Genomic DNA, 16829 nt, shown 5'->3' on the forward strand with positions numbered 1-16829 from the left:
AAACCTCTCTGTGGGGCTCCGGTCCAGGCTGGAACCCAGCTGCCAAGCTCCTTGGAGAGGAGGTGACTTTTATTCTTTCCATATGCTGGCGCTGGAAGCAGTATCGTCTAATTTATCATCCTTAATGGTGCTAATTTTATAGCCTAGGTCCTACAAAACAGGACCGAGACAAGTCTTGTTGGAGGGAGGAGATCATTTGCTTCATGGTGACAGGGAATTTGTACTTGAAATGCATTGGAAGGGGTTCTGAAAACACAGAAGGAGGCAGAGCCCTTGCAATCTATAAACGTGCTCTTTGAAATGCAACAAAGATGCTTTTGCTGAAGACCCACTTGGCAGAAGGAACCTCAATTAAACTCTGCTTCCATGACATTAATTTAAGATAGCTGAATTAAGATAGTTGGGGATGAATTTGTGAGTCCATCACTGCTTCCCATCAGACCCAGCCAAGGCAAGAAGCTTGTCCCTAAAACTAACTGATTTGTAGAGCTGCACAAACTCAACTAGGGAATAAACACATTGCGCCAAAATTGGGTTTACCGCTCCAAAGCATAGATGTTTCCTCACAGCACGTCCATTAGGTTAAGGAAATAACTTCCCTGGTGATAGTCATCCCAAAGGTTCCAATTATGCCATTTAAAGAACATAGTTGTAGCAAACAAAACAAAAGCAGTGATTAGTCAAAGCATTTAAGAAGTTCAAGTCATTTGAATTTTAGTAGTAGTTTGAATAAACTCAGCAGAAGAAAAACAAAAACAAAATACTCATTCCAGGAAAATTACTGCTCCTCTCTCTCTGCGTCAGCACCGTCAGTTGTCAAGATTATGCCCAAATGAAGACTTTTTCAAAAGATATCCCTGCCAGGCAAGAATATTTCCTGCCGAGTTTGGCAACAATGAGGAGATAAAAATGATGTCTTTTCCTGGAAGGCTTGGGTTAAAAAAATCTCACTTCACTACCTCAGGGCTCTGAAATAATTGTGGTTTGTACAAGCTGGAAGTCTCAGTTTTCAGTGAAGTTGGCCACATCTGAACCTAAACCAATACCATGGGCATTGGAGCCATCTCTCATCTGCTTCTGAATAAAATTAAAGGTTCTATTCCCTTAGGACATCACTGCTTCCTTTATATTTTAGGAATGATATAATTTAAAAACATTAGGTGCAGAAAGTGAGTTTGAATTAATTCCAATTTAATCTGCATTATAATTTTATATTTGTGATTCGATTTTCTTACAGACTTGTAAACTAACTCTGGAGAAGAATTTGATTGGCAGGATTCCTACTGGGAGTCAGTTGGAAGAGTGATGCGTCCTTCTTTGTCATGGAAGTGACTTACATGCATATGATTTTCCTCTATACATGGGGTTTTGAGCCAGGAGCTATTTGTGATTGCTTGGCACCAGCTTTCAGCTTTAAGATGTGAAATGAGTCTCCGGTCCTGCTTCTTAAACATGATGAAATGCATCTGTGTTTGTAATGGGATTGTAATCACACAGAAGGCAATGCCCCCATCAACTGTCATGTGACTGCTGCCCAGTATTCCTTTTTCTTTTCAAATGCATCTTCTATCAAAATGAAGCACAAGCTTAAATTTAAAACAAAAACAAAAACAAAAAAAAACTCTCTTTGGTAAGTGTCAGGAGTCCTGTTCCTTCTGAATTGCCATCGTCCTTATTTTTGAGACAGAGGGGCAAGGCCTGAAGGTAGGACTTTATTTTTCACTTACGCTCTCCACATCACATCTTCGATCAAACATGCCGTTGGAACCAGGAACAATCCCAACCAGAAGTATGAAGAGCTCAGGACCATGGTTGCCTGCAAGAAACAGAAGTCACAGTATTCCTTCAAACAGTGGATGTGATTTAATCCGCATAGAACATCCTGCCACATGGACACAATGGAAGGTATTAAGCCAATCAAGAAGAGGCCAGAAAGAGCTAGACGGGCTCCTGTCTGGTCTTCACTGGCTCTCACCTCCATTCTTCCAGTTTAATTTGTGGTGTGGTCCCTGCTTTGGCACTTCAAGCTCCCTCCTGAACAGAGTGTTGTCTTAACCCCACCCCCGCCCCCGAGAGAAGTGTTAGAACCATCCTTCTGTGGAATAAACTGTTTTCCCAGGTTCCCTTCACTCATTTCGCAGTGACCCACTTTCCTTTAGGACTCTTCATGGGCTAGGCAGCCCATGGCTCACTGGCACAAGTCAGTGGTTCTTCCCATTTGGAAGTGGGAAGATGTCCGTGTCAGAGACCCTGGCTGGCTTCAGGGAGTTGAAATTACGTGGAGTCTGTCCTGGACATGCTTGGCAGTTATGGGAGGGTTTCTTGGTTAGGATTAACATATTTTTTTGTTTGTTTTTACCATTTTTCTTTTCTTTTTTGGACAGGTCTCGATCTGTAACCCAGGTCCTGATCCTGATCCTACTGCCTTAACCTGTAGTCTCCTGTCCAGGTAGGAATTACAGGTGTTTCCCCCTCCCCCCTATTGCTGGACTTGAGAAGACAAGGGAAAGAAGGCAGAGTGAGCTACTGATGGAGGTAAAAGAATCAGTTCAAGGGCCAGCCTGGTTGCCTGGAATGTCAATATCCCCTCCCCCAACTAACAACAGCAGCAGCAGCAATACAACAAACCAATCCCAAACACCACAAGCCAAAAGACAGGCAGAGAGGGACACAGGGAGATGACAGGAAGGGAACAGAAGACACAGAGCACAGCTTTCGGTGGATTTCCCTGCTCCCAGCAGCCTAAGCCCAGGACAGTTTTGGTTAGTGAAACACAGAGGCTGCAGAGAAATGAAACTAACTGGCAGAAAGGTGAGACACTTGGGACTGCACTGAACAGAAATGGGGACTGGACAGCCCAGGCTCCATACAGTTTGGTTCTGAGTAAGCAAAGGTCAGAAGCACGTTGTTGACTGGCAACTGGCAAGGCAGTCTCACATCCCGAACAAGCAGAGTTAAAGAAAGACCGGGTCCTTCTGCGCCCTGGCTTTTCTTTCATCCATGGACATGTTTTGCTAGTACTTAGTGCGTGGTGGGGGAAGGGCCATAGGGGAAGGAGAGCACAGGGGTTGAGACGATCATCTCACTACCTCACAGGGACTGCAGGGGTGGCATCAGGGGGATCCCAGAGCAGCTCCAGTCCCGTGGGTGAACCTGGGTCCAGCCTGGCATCCTAGGATCAACTCAGTCTGAGCTTCTTTCTAGGCCTTAGAACTTAAATACACTAAAATCATGAAAGTTAAACTCCATAAAGTTTTGGATACTGTCTATGTATGGGTTAACAGCTGCCCACACCAACATAAAAGATATTTCTATTACTCCAGAGGCCCCCCTGTGTCTATCCTTTCCAGCCAACTTCTGTTCCACAAAACATGGCTGTCCTGATTTCTGGCATTATCGTGGTCGTGCTGATTCTAGAACTTTTTCTAAATGAATGACACAGCAGAGTATGAATTTGTTTGATCAGGCTTTCTTCACTCAACATGAGATTTTTGAGAATGAACCATGTTGCAGCATGGACCTGTAACACACACATTCTCTGTTTCTCTCCATCTCCTGTGTCTCTCTTTGTCTCTGTCTCTCCTCTGTCTCTGTCTCTATCCCTCTCTCCAGGAATCATTATGTGGGCATACTGAATTTTGTTTACTCACTCTCCTGCTGATGGACATCTGGGTTGTTTCCAGTTTGGGCCTGCTGTTGAGAATAAGGCTGCTGTGCAGGTCTTTGCACAGTCTTGTTTTATGGACGTGTTTCCATTCCTTTCAGGTAAACACCTAGGAATGGGAATGCTCTGTCACCCGGGAAGCCCGTGATTCACCCCACAGAAGGTCCAGGAGGCTGCTGATGGCTGTGCAAACACAGCCTTGTGTGAGCACGCCAGGTGCTCCTCTTCCTTGTGGTGACTGAGATTTTGTCAATCTAGTGGCTTCCTGGAACAGTGACATCATGCCCAGATTGGACTACTCTCACTGCAGCCACCACCCCTGAGGATAAAGAAGCCCCAGAAGGGAGGAAAGCTGATCTTTTCTGAGTGGGTGGAGTGGCTCACGTCCACTGTCAGTCCCAACACTTGGGAGGCTGAGGCCTGCTTTGACTTCTAGGCCAGCATGGGCTGCACATGGATTCCAGGCTGGAATACAGCCTAAGACTGTCTCAGAAAACCAGAAAATAAGCAAGCAGGGAAACACAGACACAAACAAAGGCTGCAGAAAAAAAAAAAAAAAAACCCTGAAGCAAACAATATCCTCTTCCCCTCCAACACACACCACAGGGTGCTTCTGTTTGGAACTAAGGAAGAGACGCTGTGCTGTGGACAGCAATTTTCTTACTAGATCAACTCTTAAATCCTGCAAACTCTAAACTGTTTTTCCCCCTTTCAAGCGGTGATGTGAGTTTTCCATTTTTCTCTTTGGGATCTTATTTTAAAGAAAGGATGGTTGATTTAACTAAATTCATGTATTATTTATATTTGTTTGGTTTCCAGTAACTTCTTTCATAGCCCTTGATATCCTTGGGGATGCCTGAGATGCCCAAGCCTACAGACGCTCAAGTTTGTCACATGCAACAGTGCAGTTCTGCGCAGGTCCTACACATGTCATCACACACTTTACGTCCTCTTTCAGTGACTGTGACCCTTCACACAGAGTCAGCACCTCGGGAACGGGCGCCAGGCTGTATCTCAGGCATACTGAGAAGAGAATAAATCTTGCAGACTCGGTAAGGTCCCTTTTATCCCACCAAGATATTTCCCATCCACGGTGGGTTGGATCGTGGTTGGAATCAGCCTACACAAATACCAAGGACTGAATGTGTTTGGATGTGGAGAGGCAGGGTAGTTCTCACACTGCCTGGCACAGGGTGTGGCAGGAGGAATTAAGGCAGGGAAACAGCTGCCGCTGACACGGATGGCTCTCGTTCTCAGGTGGCAACAGGGCGAGGTTAAAAGTGTGTTGTCCAGCTTAAAACCTGGAGTCTCTGCTCCTGCCTTCAGGAATGATGCATCAAAACAAGCTCCTGTCACCTCCATCTCCCCTGTCCGCCAACCTCACCAAGCTGTGACTCCTTGGGCAGGGGTGCACCCGTGGCTTCCAGAGCCTTGCTGGGGACTGCACATGTGCAGGACATGGTGTCGATTTACAGTCACAGGTAAGTCCAACAAGCCTCATTTCTAGGTTGCTAACAGAAAACTGGAGCGAGGCCTGGAGACAGCCCAAACTTCTGGTCTTTTGAAATCTCAGATGAAAACAAGCACTAATGAAGAGAGGGCAGACATTCTATATCCTCATGGCTGTCAGACCTCGGAGCCCTGAGGAGAAAGGTAAGCTTAAGACCTCCACAGCTTGTTCATGACCAGTCGCTTCTGGAATGTCCAGGGACGGGGCTGGGGTTGGCCTAGCTGAAGCTGCGCTCCTCCCCAGCAGAGCCCAGAGCTGGAAGAGACGGTGCTACTTTCATTTCTTCCATGCTCTGGAAGCTGGGACACCTCAGTAACACAGAGAGGCACAAGTCATATGTCACTCCCCAGCGGTGACCCACCCACCTCTCCTCCCACAGAGGCAAGGAAACTGAGGTTATCTAATCAAGCATTGGGTGGATGTACCTCCAAAGAAGAGCATCTGAAAGGGCCGGAGAGATCGACTTGTGCTTCTGGGGGAAGACAGAAAGCCTGAGAGTTTTCCTGAGAGGAGCTGGGATTACATAGCTACTGTCACAAACACCAAAGGCCGTGCGGTGAAGCAATGGCTATTCATCTCTTTGTAGATCTTAAGGCCAGAGGTCTCTGCGCTGAGGGCTCTTAGCAGACACCTGGCTGGTAGATAACACCCCTCCCTTCACGTGTGTATCGCTTCTATTACATGTATGCACAGAGAACAAGTTCTAGAGACTTTCTGGGCTGTCCCTCTTAGGCAGTCACAAGCTACCAGAGGGACCCACTTCATGACTACACTAGCTGGATTTATCTGCTCGTGGCCCCATGCGTGAAAGTGAGCACTTCCACAGCTGATTTTGCCGTGTGCCATGAACATTCAAGCCACACTAGGCAGGGACAAACTGCCACCAACCTCAGCCCTGCCATTTTTTTCTGACTTGACCATTCTGTCCCACTTTCTTTCTCTGAAAAACGACAAAAATGTCCTATCTGGCAGAGGAGTGGTTACGCGAGGTTTAAATGAGCCAGTAAACATGAACTGCACCATGCCAGCAGGCTATCAGGCCTCACTGATCTCTTTATCCTGCTGGCTAGAACCACACAGCTTTGGTTTCAACATCCTAGCGGTGGTCAAGATGCTCTCAGAGCAATTCCGGAATCAAGTCTGAGAATGAGCGGGATTCAGAAGATCCTGATCTGCTGTGGTGTGTGATGTCAGCCGTTGCGGCTCCCAGGGGTGTGGCTCCGTGGAGCCGCATGCTACCTACCTACCTGTATGTAGAGTTCCGACACTACATACAGCGCCAGTGAACTGCTCCCTGCCACAGGGAGCAGGGTTAACACTAACTGCGACGTAGCAGAAACCTCGGAGCGGTCCATACTCAAGGCTCAGCACTGTGCATGTGCGCTACTCTGCACTCGTGTGCTGCTGCTGTCCACCGGCAGCCTGCTTTTCATCGACTAAGGCAAACTTCTCGCTGTGCCATGCCAGACACTACTTATCTCTGAAAACACGGCCAAGCACACACTCAGGCGCAGCCCCTTGATGGAGGCTGTTAGCCAAAAAGAAAAGGGTGAGAAGATGGGGTAGAATTGCTCATAAAAATGCACCCTCCCGCCCTGCCATGGCTGGGCATCAGGAAGGCTACAGACAGTATCTCTTAGATTCCAAGCACAGGAAGAAGGACATGCTGGGTGCGAAGCGTTCCAGAGCCCCAGCTAAAGTTATGAGTGTATGGGGTGGAGAACAGGGATTCCACAGATTTCAGAGCTGGAGGTGACCAGACTTCCTGACAGACAGGAGCCAAGCCACAGACAGATAGCGGTCGCTGCCGACGGTGACAGATTCTGCTCCTGCCTGCAGTCCTGGGTGACCACATATTGAAGATGAGCTGTGATGTGCAGCATGGTGGGAATGATGCTGGGAAGGACCACCTCCCAGCCTCTGTTCTTCTCGTTGGAATGAATAAAGACAGCAGTGGGACCCACGTAATTTATGGCACATTAATATGCACAACCCCCCTAAGTATGAGATATGTTATCCTTCTGAAAAGCCCCTATCATTCAGCCTCAACTACAGGTTTGGGATATATAAAATATACATTTTGTATGGCAATGACCATTTTGCCTAACACTAGGGGCTTAAGAATCAGTGTTTTGAGAGCAGTGATTGCCCTCCCAGGCGTGTGCCCTTTGCCTGCCACATCCATCCCTCTGACAAGTTCAAGGTAAGTAGGACTCAGAGCCAGGAATGAATGTCAGCATTTGAAAAGAGATCCAACCTTAGGTGGCATAGTAGACTCATGGTGGCGATAAACAGGAGACATGTGTGCTCGCCTGAGTGTGGAAGGGTCTGAAATCCATTTCCTATTCCAGGGTCTTCCTCAGACTGGGCTATTCTTGGTGGATGCTATGAATCAAGGTTGTTCCTCTCTTTCTGTCTGGCGGTATTTCTTGCTCTGGTTTTTATTTATTATCTCAGAGCTATGCTTTATGAGTAGGATGTGCAAGAGGAGACGTCCCTTCAGACACAAAGCCACTGGGCTCTCACTAGCAGTGAGAGGGAGGTGCTGTGAGGCCGTGGTGGTGCTCAGGAGTGAGGTGGAGGTAGGAACCAGGCCTCCGGTTCAGCAGCACTTGGGAGTGGAACCATGACTCTGAGCCGCAGAAATACCACTGACCCTAGTCAGTCAGCTTCTTGGTGACATAGCTCCTCTCCCTCACACCAAGAGAGCACAGTGCCTACCTCACAGGGCCAAAGTACCTGGCATTCACTTAGCCGTGTTTTCACTTCCATGCATTCCGTTTCCCCAGAACCCAAGAAGCCCTGGGGCTAGACCATGGAAAATAAGCACCTACTTCTTGTTTCCTCCAATTCTGCAGTGCTCCTCCCCTCCCAAGTGTCTGCGCACTGCAGCGTGCTAATCTTGAGACAGCTCTGCCTGTAAAAATGACTTCTCTGGAGCAAATGAGCTCAGTGGCTGGCTCAGGTACCTGGTGTCTGAGCCCCTGCCAGCTGGCTGTCATCCACCCCTCAGCTGCCTGCCCAGAGCAGAACAATCCAGGGACCCCTCGATGAGACATTTTCTCCAGTGTTTTCTTAAGCCCTGACAACTGCAACTGAAATTTAGCAGCAGCCGGCAGACCCCTTGGGATTCCTTCTGTGTAGTTCATTCTCTCCCTCTGTCCCTCCTCCTTCTTCTAAGCCAAAGCCTGCCTTTCTTTTCTTTCTTTCTTTCTTTTCTTTCTTTCTTTCTTTCTTTCTTTCTTTCTTTCTTTCTTTCTTTCTTTCTTTCTTTCTTTCTTTCCTTTCTTTCTTTTTCTTTCTTTCTTTCTTTCTCTTTCTTCTTTCTTTCTTTCTTCTTTCTTTTTTTCTTCTTTCTTCTTTCTCTCTCTCTCTCTTCCTTTCTTCTTCCTTCCTTTCTTTTTTCCTTCCTTTTCTTTTAATGAAAAGTTTTCTCTGGAAGAAGAGTGTTGATAAAGAATTTATGATTATGGATGAAGACTGGAAATTCTCTACTGTTCTGAGGACTAGACTAAGAACCTAAACAAGGATTTCCTGCTTTTTAATTTAAATTTATTTATTTATGTGTGTGGCATGTATGTGTATAATGCACACATGGAGGTCTTAGGACCCTTTGGGGGGGAGGTCAGTTCTCTCCTTATACTGTGTGTTCTGAGGATCAAAATCAGGTTGTCAGTCTTGGTGGCAAGTGCCTTTATCCTCCAGCCGCCTCTCTAGCCTGTTTCCTGCTTTTCAAGTTCATTTAGCCTGTTGTGCAAGTACATTTCACAGTGACAGCCAGCCTTCCCTCCTGAGAGCAGTATTTGGGTGCTCATGATGTGCCACCCTCTTGCTACCCAGGAGAGACGGAAGTACCTTCCTTGTGGCCTCATCACAGGCTTCTGCGCACATCTGGTAGAATCTGGTGCACATTGTAGTAGTTATTTGTCAATACCCACTTTATTGGGTGCTTAGCACTTGCTAGCACATTCTGTGCAAACTCTAAACTCCCAATAGGGATATCATAAATAATGGGCCTGTATATAGTCTAAAGCCAACCCTCACTTCCTGCTACTCCTCTGTTTCCACCAGTGAGATCACTGGCCTGGGTACACCTGCGAGGTGGGTCTTGGCTTCAGCCTCTGTTCCTCCATCAAACCCCTTTCCTGGCTTCTCCCGCCTATCTTACGTATAAGTCCCCCAGAAACCTCACACAAGAGAGACATTAATTGCTCCTGTTTCACAGATGAAGCAACCAAGGCTCAGCAGTTGAGTGGCTTGTCCAAGGTCACAGGGCTGGGTCAGGATGTGAATGCAGTAGGATTTGAGAGTGGGGCCTGTTCCGCAGTTGACTCCAGAGCCCCACAGATGGCTGCACTGTCTGCTCTGCGCTGACCAGGGGGCTCTCTACCATCTGCTGGCGTTTTCACAGCTCCCACTTTAATGAACTGCAAACTTTTAAACATGTACAACCTGGCTCCCACTCTCCAGAAATCCCAGCCCCATATTACAGACACACATTCATTCTTTAACCATGTTTCTGAGCTGGCCTGTTGTCCCTGGAACATAGCCTCTTAAGATGGTGGCTGTCGGAGCAGGAGTTTCTGGAGGCTGCTTTGACAGGCTCACTGAGCAGGCAGCTATGTGTCCTTTATTCTGAACAGCAGAGCCGCTGGCTCCTGCACAGGGCTGCTGGCCGGGCATGCTGTGGCGAGTGACTGGCTTTCACGGCTTCCCACTGAAACTGATGACTATGAAGAAAATGACATTTTACTTTTCAAACCATCCCCAGTGGGTGTTCAGAAGTACCAAAACACCATTTTTATAAAAGGACAGTAATTGAACGAGAAGAACGTGCCTCGGGTCAATAGTTTTGATTGTTCAGTCACAATTATAGCGGAGACTAAACCAGCCACTCAGGCATGGAGGCCCATCTCAAATGCCCTAAAGGCCAAATTCTTGCTCCTCTCAGTATAGTAAGTAGTATATCACAGCAGCTTTTATGTGGCCCTTTCTGCAGATTCAGGGAACACACGAAGAGGAAGCTTGATGTGTGGCTTTTCAACACACACACACCACACGTGTACACACACACACACGACCCAGAAGGGTATTTATAGCACAATCTCTCTATATGTGTAAAATTTCAAATCTCGGCAAAATAACATTGTATGTTGTATTTTCCTAGGTTTATACATACAGAGTCAGTATGTGGTCACAGTAGCAATGGACTAAGGAGAGCCATTCTGTCTTCAAGGGAGTGAGGACACTGGGGGTGGGGGCCAACATGGGCAAGTGAGGCTACTGTTCTCGTCAGCTTCAGACACATTTTCACAGATGGCACCATCATATTTCAATCCACAATCTAGTTATTGGGTAGTTCTTGTCCTTTTGTGTGCAATTTGTCACAGTTTGGGTAAATTCCATTCTCGGACCCTGGTGGCTGGCTTAGTGGTGCTGAGGTTCAGCATGAGCGATGGTCTTTGTCAGTTTGCTTTGTTCTGTTTTTGCTGTGGCACCAAGGTTGGAATTCAGGTTCAGGTAGAACCCAGGGTTTGGTGCAGCCTGGAGAAGTGCTCTCCCACTGAGGACACACCCAAGACCTTAAGATGCTGAGCTCACAAGCTGGCTCTTGGCCACAGACAAGTCCAGCTGAGCAGGTGGTACTGCCAGGGCTCATGGGAACCTGAGGAATAATGCTTGTCCTAACGCATTGACAGGGAATTGACGCATTGACAATTGACATTGTCCCTGACACTGACAGGGAACAGGGCTCTGCTAGGGCAGAGTCACGTGACTGTGGAGAAGAGAACTCTGGATGGGGTCCACTATGAGCAGGGATATGAACTGGTGGTACCAGCTACAAGAGGCATCCAAGTGAGGGCAGGAAGCCTCTTCAGCAGCTGGGCATGAGCTGGAGTTAGGGCTAACAGGAAGGTGTTGGGGTTTGGGAGCATGGGCTAGGCATGGGGGAAGTAGAACAGAGGCTGTGAAGCTCAGAAACCGTCTGTTAGAAGGAAGTCAGGAGGTCTGCAGATGTGGAATTTTCAGAGAAGCTGAACATGCTGAAACTGCCGAGCGTAACAGTGAGGATGAGAAATGAACCCATTTGCTCTTGTGCAAGAGAGGGACCTATTCCAAAGACTTCCAGTGGGTGCTCGAAGTCCACGCCTGTGATGTGGGAGGGGGCAGGTTGTAGGACACCAAAATGCAAGGGCAAGAACAATCTCTTCGTGACGGGGGTGGTGAAGAGAGTGGTCAGAGTCAGTGCATGGACTGTGAAGCTGAGAGACTGGCTGATGACAGGGAGAAAAGGGAAGATGGAGGGGAACAAAAGGCTCAGGCAACACAGGCCAAAGGTCACTGGGGGCCAGGAATAAGCTTTAAGATCCTGGAGGGGACTGGGTTATAGAGGAGGGGCCTTCCCAGGGCTGGGGAGGGCGCTGAGGAGAGGGAACGTCACAGGCACTGAGGAGGTCCAAGGATCATGCAGACTTGCAAGTAGATGAATGGCCCAACATAGGAGCATCTCCAGGGACATAGCAACAGTCAGCAAGGAGAGTGAAAAATCAGTGTTTTGTGGAGGGGAGGCCCGCAAAGTGGAGGAGAGCTGGTCCAAATGATGGTTCAGAAGAAGAGTTTGAGCTGCTTCATCACTGGGTCTGAAGAGAGATACGCTGGGATATAGGCCATCAAAAGTTGATTGAAGGTCAGTAGCAAAGGACAGAAAATCCAACAATCAGATCTATGGGTCGGATGCTTTCAAAAGGAAACAGAGTTGCCAGTAATGAGATGGTGTTAGGTAAGGTGGAGTATACCAGCAGAGGCTTGCAAAGAAAAGGAAAACACAAACATGGGAGCGAGGAGGCCTCTAGATCCAGTGGGGCCTCTGGGGTGGGTTACAGACATCCTTCCTTCCAGCCTGACACGTGTGGACGTCTCTGCAGTTTCAGGAAATGCGTACCCCTTCTTGCTCCTGCGCTGAACACTGTGACCCGACTCCGGTTGGCTCGCGGCTCCCGCCGCAACACACAGAGCAGCAAGACTCCAAGGTTCCCAGCACTGCAGCAGGCAACCTATTCCTGTTCACACCTTCGATCCCATTACAACTGTGACTCCAGCCAAACGTATACACATGTATGTTTAGGTGTGAAAGTTCACGCCAGACAGTAACGTGAAATACTACACATATGCAAAGGAGCTAATTTATAGTTACTGCGGGATCCATAACTTTACAATTTCCTGGCTTTGGTCTGCACAGGTTTTCAGACTCAACATGTTATTGGCTTTTCTCTGAGGCAGCGCTCTGTCTCCGGGCTGGTATTCCCCACTGTATGAGTTTGCCTGCTTCCAAGTGGACTATCGTGTTCGGAAAGTTCGCTCACTTCCTCTCATCTCTCTCAGCCCATCTGTATATTTTACATCTAACCTCCTGGGACTTCACCTTTTCTGGCTCTGTAAATTTAATTAATGTACTTTTGACTTTCTTCACCAGGTCACTCTTGAAAATTTACGTGAAACAGACCCACTTTTTCTCATCATTGCCTAATGGAAACACATTTGCTCCATTTCCCTCTCCAGTCTATTTCAATTTATCTTTTCCATATATCTTCCCTCTTTTCAGAATTTTCAGATACAGTCAAACACGAGTCCAGTGCAGTGACCCTTCTGTGGAGAGCCTGCTGGTTATGGCATTTCCCATCTTAGGGCTGAGTTAATATGTAAATCACACTTGCCATCATATGCTGTTCATAAACCTCTAGACCCTTTTATGGCTTTGCTCTCCTGTTGAAGTATTCCTTAGGCTTTTATAAAACTGTCCCCCCTTTCTCCACTAATTTTGGAAACTTGATGTTTTCAGAGAATGAGAAACAAAATACAATTAGCATTTTCATGCAGTTTTCAAAACCAGAACCAAAGAGCTTAGAAATGCTGTTTATAAAAACAAGACAAAACGCCCAGTGGGTCGAATGAATGAGCCTCTCCTATTGTATTTGAGATTCTCCCCCAAGTTAGTTGAGTTGTATATTAAGGGAATTTTATATTAATTTAAACTGTAAATATTTAAAATTGTAAATTAAAGATTTAGCTGGACAAAGCATGGATTTGCCTCTAATCCCAGGACTGGAGAGGTGGAGGATCAGCAGTTCAAGGCCATCCTCCACTAAATGGCAAGTTAGTGGCCACCCTCGGCAACCTGAGACCTGATGACTGTGGGAGAGTGCAAGGCCATGGCATCCTCTTCCATCTGGTCCTCTCAGGGACCGGCTCTTGGAAATGTCACTGTGCCACATGTGGAAAACAAGTGGCTCCAGTGAGCTCACGTGATTGAGATTTGAAGTTACGGGGTATTGATTGCAAAATGCTTTTTGTTTCTTCTCATACTATTATTTACTTTACTCACAAGGCCACCTAATACCAAATACTTTCATGTTGACTTTTTTTTTTTTTCATTTAAAGTGTCTTAATGATCTATTGTCAGTTATATTGTTCTCCTCATTAGCAATGTAATTTCTCCTTAGCAGAAACATGGCCACATTTACTCTAGAAAAAGACAGACCAACTACACTTGTAGAAAACAACCTTGACATCATGTTGACCCCAAGCAGCCCAGCTGGGCACGCACCGCACTGCTGTGCTTTTTACTAAGACTTCGGAGTACTGTAAATAAATCAGCAATGAAAGCCACTGGGGGAGAAATCGGAAGATGCTTTCTGAAATTTATTTCTCCAAGAATCTTTATTTAAATACTTGGCAAGCAATCCAGGTTTCAAAGTTACAGTCATACTGAAATATAGTTACCAATCTATTTGGGTTGCTATGAGAAGTATGATGTCTGGGTTCACTAACTCTACAGGGTGCTGCTGGGGGTGAATACAGCAACAGAACACTTGCCTCTCTTGGAAGCAAGGCCCCGGGCTCCATTCCTAACACAGCAATACCCAAATAAGTAAAGAAATGTTTAAAAATTTTAAAAAGTAAACATAAATGCGAAAAAGCTCCAGGTATGGTGGTGCACAGTACTTATGAGGTAGAGGCAAAATGATCAGGGGTTCAAGGTCAGCCTTGGCTATATCACATATTCAAGGGCAACCTGGGCTACATGGGACTGTCTCAGAAAAATAAAATCAGGGTTGCTACGTGGAAACACCTTAGCAAACATGAAGCCTTTGGTCAGCTGCCTACTGAGCACCACTTGAATCTGCAAGTGGACCATTGATCAGAGAACCACTGCTCTAACCTTCACCATTGGAGCCTTGCAAAAGCTCTGCTAGTAGAGTGGACAATGCTTTGAGTGGAGTCATTAGATCGAGAAACTCAGGACATCAAGGAAGAAATAACATACTGAGGGAGCTCGGACTCAGCTTAGCCCGAGTTGGGGATGAGTGTTCTGCAGATTCTCCCTAACAGTCTCCATGGAAACTAGAGGATGCTCCTTTAGGGCTTTGGTGCCAAGGTACTGCCAGTTCATTCATAGATCCGGGCTGCCTTGTAACTTGTATGGCTGAGCATTTTCCCCCTTCTCCATTCAGTCTGCCTCAAAAACACTGCCTTACTAATGTCCTTTAGCCAAAGAACACCAGGGAACATTTGTTTTGAGACTATGGTCTTGGGCCTACCAAAGCTTGCTTCCTCAAACTTCTTATGAAAGCTTCAGCGAGGCCTGTCTGCTTCTCGGTAATGAATTGCTTCCACAGATGCTATGGCCCGAGGCCTCCCCAAATCCTCCCCAATAATCCCCAACATCTGTCCTGTGTTCAGTGCTGGCCAACATGGGGCTTGGCCAGGACCGACTGTCAGATGAGCCAGTGTGCTCACAGGGCACCAGCAGGACCTGTTTTCAGCTAAATGAGCTCCGCTCAGGTTTAAAGCATGGTAACACAGAGGGGGCACCTGCTCGGAATTCTTCCAGGGCAAATGTGCCCATAGCATCTTGTAGGTTGGAGCTAATAGTAATTCAAGTTCTAGAACTGGGTATGTGGTGACATCATACACTCCAGATGTCTAGAACGATGGCATCGTACTTTTCTAATCTTTTGGTGGAGGATGGCACATTTGACACTTGGTTTGAGCTATTCTTTGTGATGACATGGGGAATTTCATGAGACCCATTTCTTTAACCTCCACTCAGCGTCTGATGTCGCTTTACTTGGACTCACGCCTATCATTCACTCACCAGTTAAAAACAGAGCATGAGTTTATAACAAGGTGATTGCCTTATTTGAGGGGACTAGTATGCACAGCTGCAGGTAACAGTGACTCTTAGTCTCAGGAAGGTGACTAGAGTCGCCTCTCTACTTCTCCTAGCCAACAGCATTCTGGGGAAGAGAACATGCTGAAAAGAGATCAGCAGAGAGTTTATTTACTTTGTTCCAGATGAAAGTGATAACAATGGAGATTAAATTTTAAAAAAATAAGGCAACAAGATTTATCAATGACACAACAGATGAGACAATATGTCTGTCAGACAGGCACTGGCCAATGATTAAGCAATTTAATCCTCTCATGCCCAGCAGTACCCTGAGGCTACAGAATCCTGACATGGTGGCTGTTAAGCAGACAATAACAAACAAGTAGTTGGGTGCAGTGCTTTGTACTTAACAAACAAGAGCTGGAGTTTTTAGTATATTCTTAAGAAAGACAGCAAAACTGAGCTCCCTACAATGTCATTTCGACTATTTATTGTAGTACAGCCCTGATCACTCAGGGACCCATTCCTGGGCCTCAAACACTACAGCCTGTACTCTAGCTGTGCCAAGCCATTTGAATTTCTTGAGATCCTGGCTGTACCTGTCCCCTCACCTACCCTCAGCCTCTCATTGCCATCTTGTTCTCTCAGTTGACAGTACTCTGCTCCATCTTTGAGAAAATACCTTATGCAAGCAAGATTCAGCTTCAGTCTCGCCTGTGCAGCTTTGGGCAATGCATGCTTGCTTCTTCCCTTGAGTTCCTTTAAGGTGATAACAGTCCTAATGCTACCATTTGTTGCTCAGAGAAAACATGATGGAGGCTGGAGAGATGACTTAAAGGTCAAGCATGCTTGTTGCTCTTGCAAAGGACCCAGTTTGAGTTCCAGCACCCACATGGTGGTTTGTAACCACCCATAACACCAGTTCCAACACCCTTTTCTGACTTTCCTGGGCACAGGTATGCATGTCAGGCCCTTACACACCCACAGTCAGCACAGTCATGAAGCAGAAAGTAGGCAAATATAAAGAAAATGTGTCAGGCTGGTCATCTACATTCCCCTCCTGTAATGCATGCAGATGGCCCTATGAAAACAGTTGTCCTCTACTGATGGATGAGGCAGTTTGCTTTGAAGAGGTCAGAATTATCTTCCTATGGTCACAACACTGGCCAGAGCTGAGAACTATCACCACCACTGGGTTTACAACAGCTTTACAGAATCTGCTCTTAGGACTGGGCCCCGGGATTTCATAATACCTGTAATAAAATAAAAATAAAATAAAATCTTCTACTTTCAAGATGAAGTATCCTAAGTCAGCTTAGGCCCAACTGCAGGTGCACTGGAGACTCCCTACTGGTATGTGTTCCCATGGCTACCTTTACCTCCCCTAGCTACGCTTGCCTAACAGCCAGCAGATGTGACAAAGGTCATGCACTTGAAAAGATTTAAAATAAATAAGATGTTAAACATAGAGACTGCTGGGCACA

General features: G+C 46.6%; 1 protein-coding gene across 3 annotated transcripts in view; it reads right to left on the reverse strand.

The window, feature by feature from the left end:
* Positions 1–16829, reverse strand: part of Atp8a2 (ATPase phospholipid transporting 8A2) — a 504296-nt gene that overhangs the window by 52716 nt on the left and 434751 nt on the right. For all 3 annotated transcript variants that reach the window (XM_055617218.1, XM_055617234.1, XM_055617226.1), the window contains one exon: positions 1728–1816. In XM_055617218.1, the coding sequence (XP_055473193.1) occupies positions 1728–1816 (89 nt within the window). The remainder of the gene's footprint in view (positions 1–1727; positions 1817–16829) is intronic.

Source organism: Psammomys obesus, unplaced genomic scaffold (assembly GCF_907164565.1).
Source record: "Psammomys obesus unplaced genomic scaffold, mPsaObe1.curated_primary_1811, whole genome shotgun sequence".
Taxonomy (NCBI): Eukaryota; Metazoa; Chordata; class Mammalia; order Rodentia; family Muridae; genus Psammomys; species Psammomys obesus.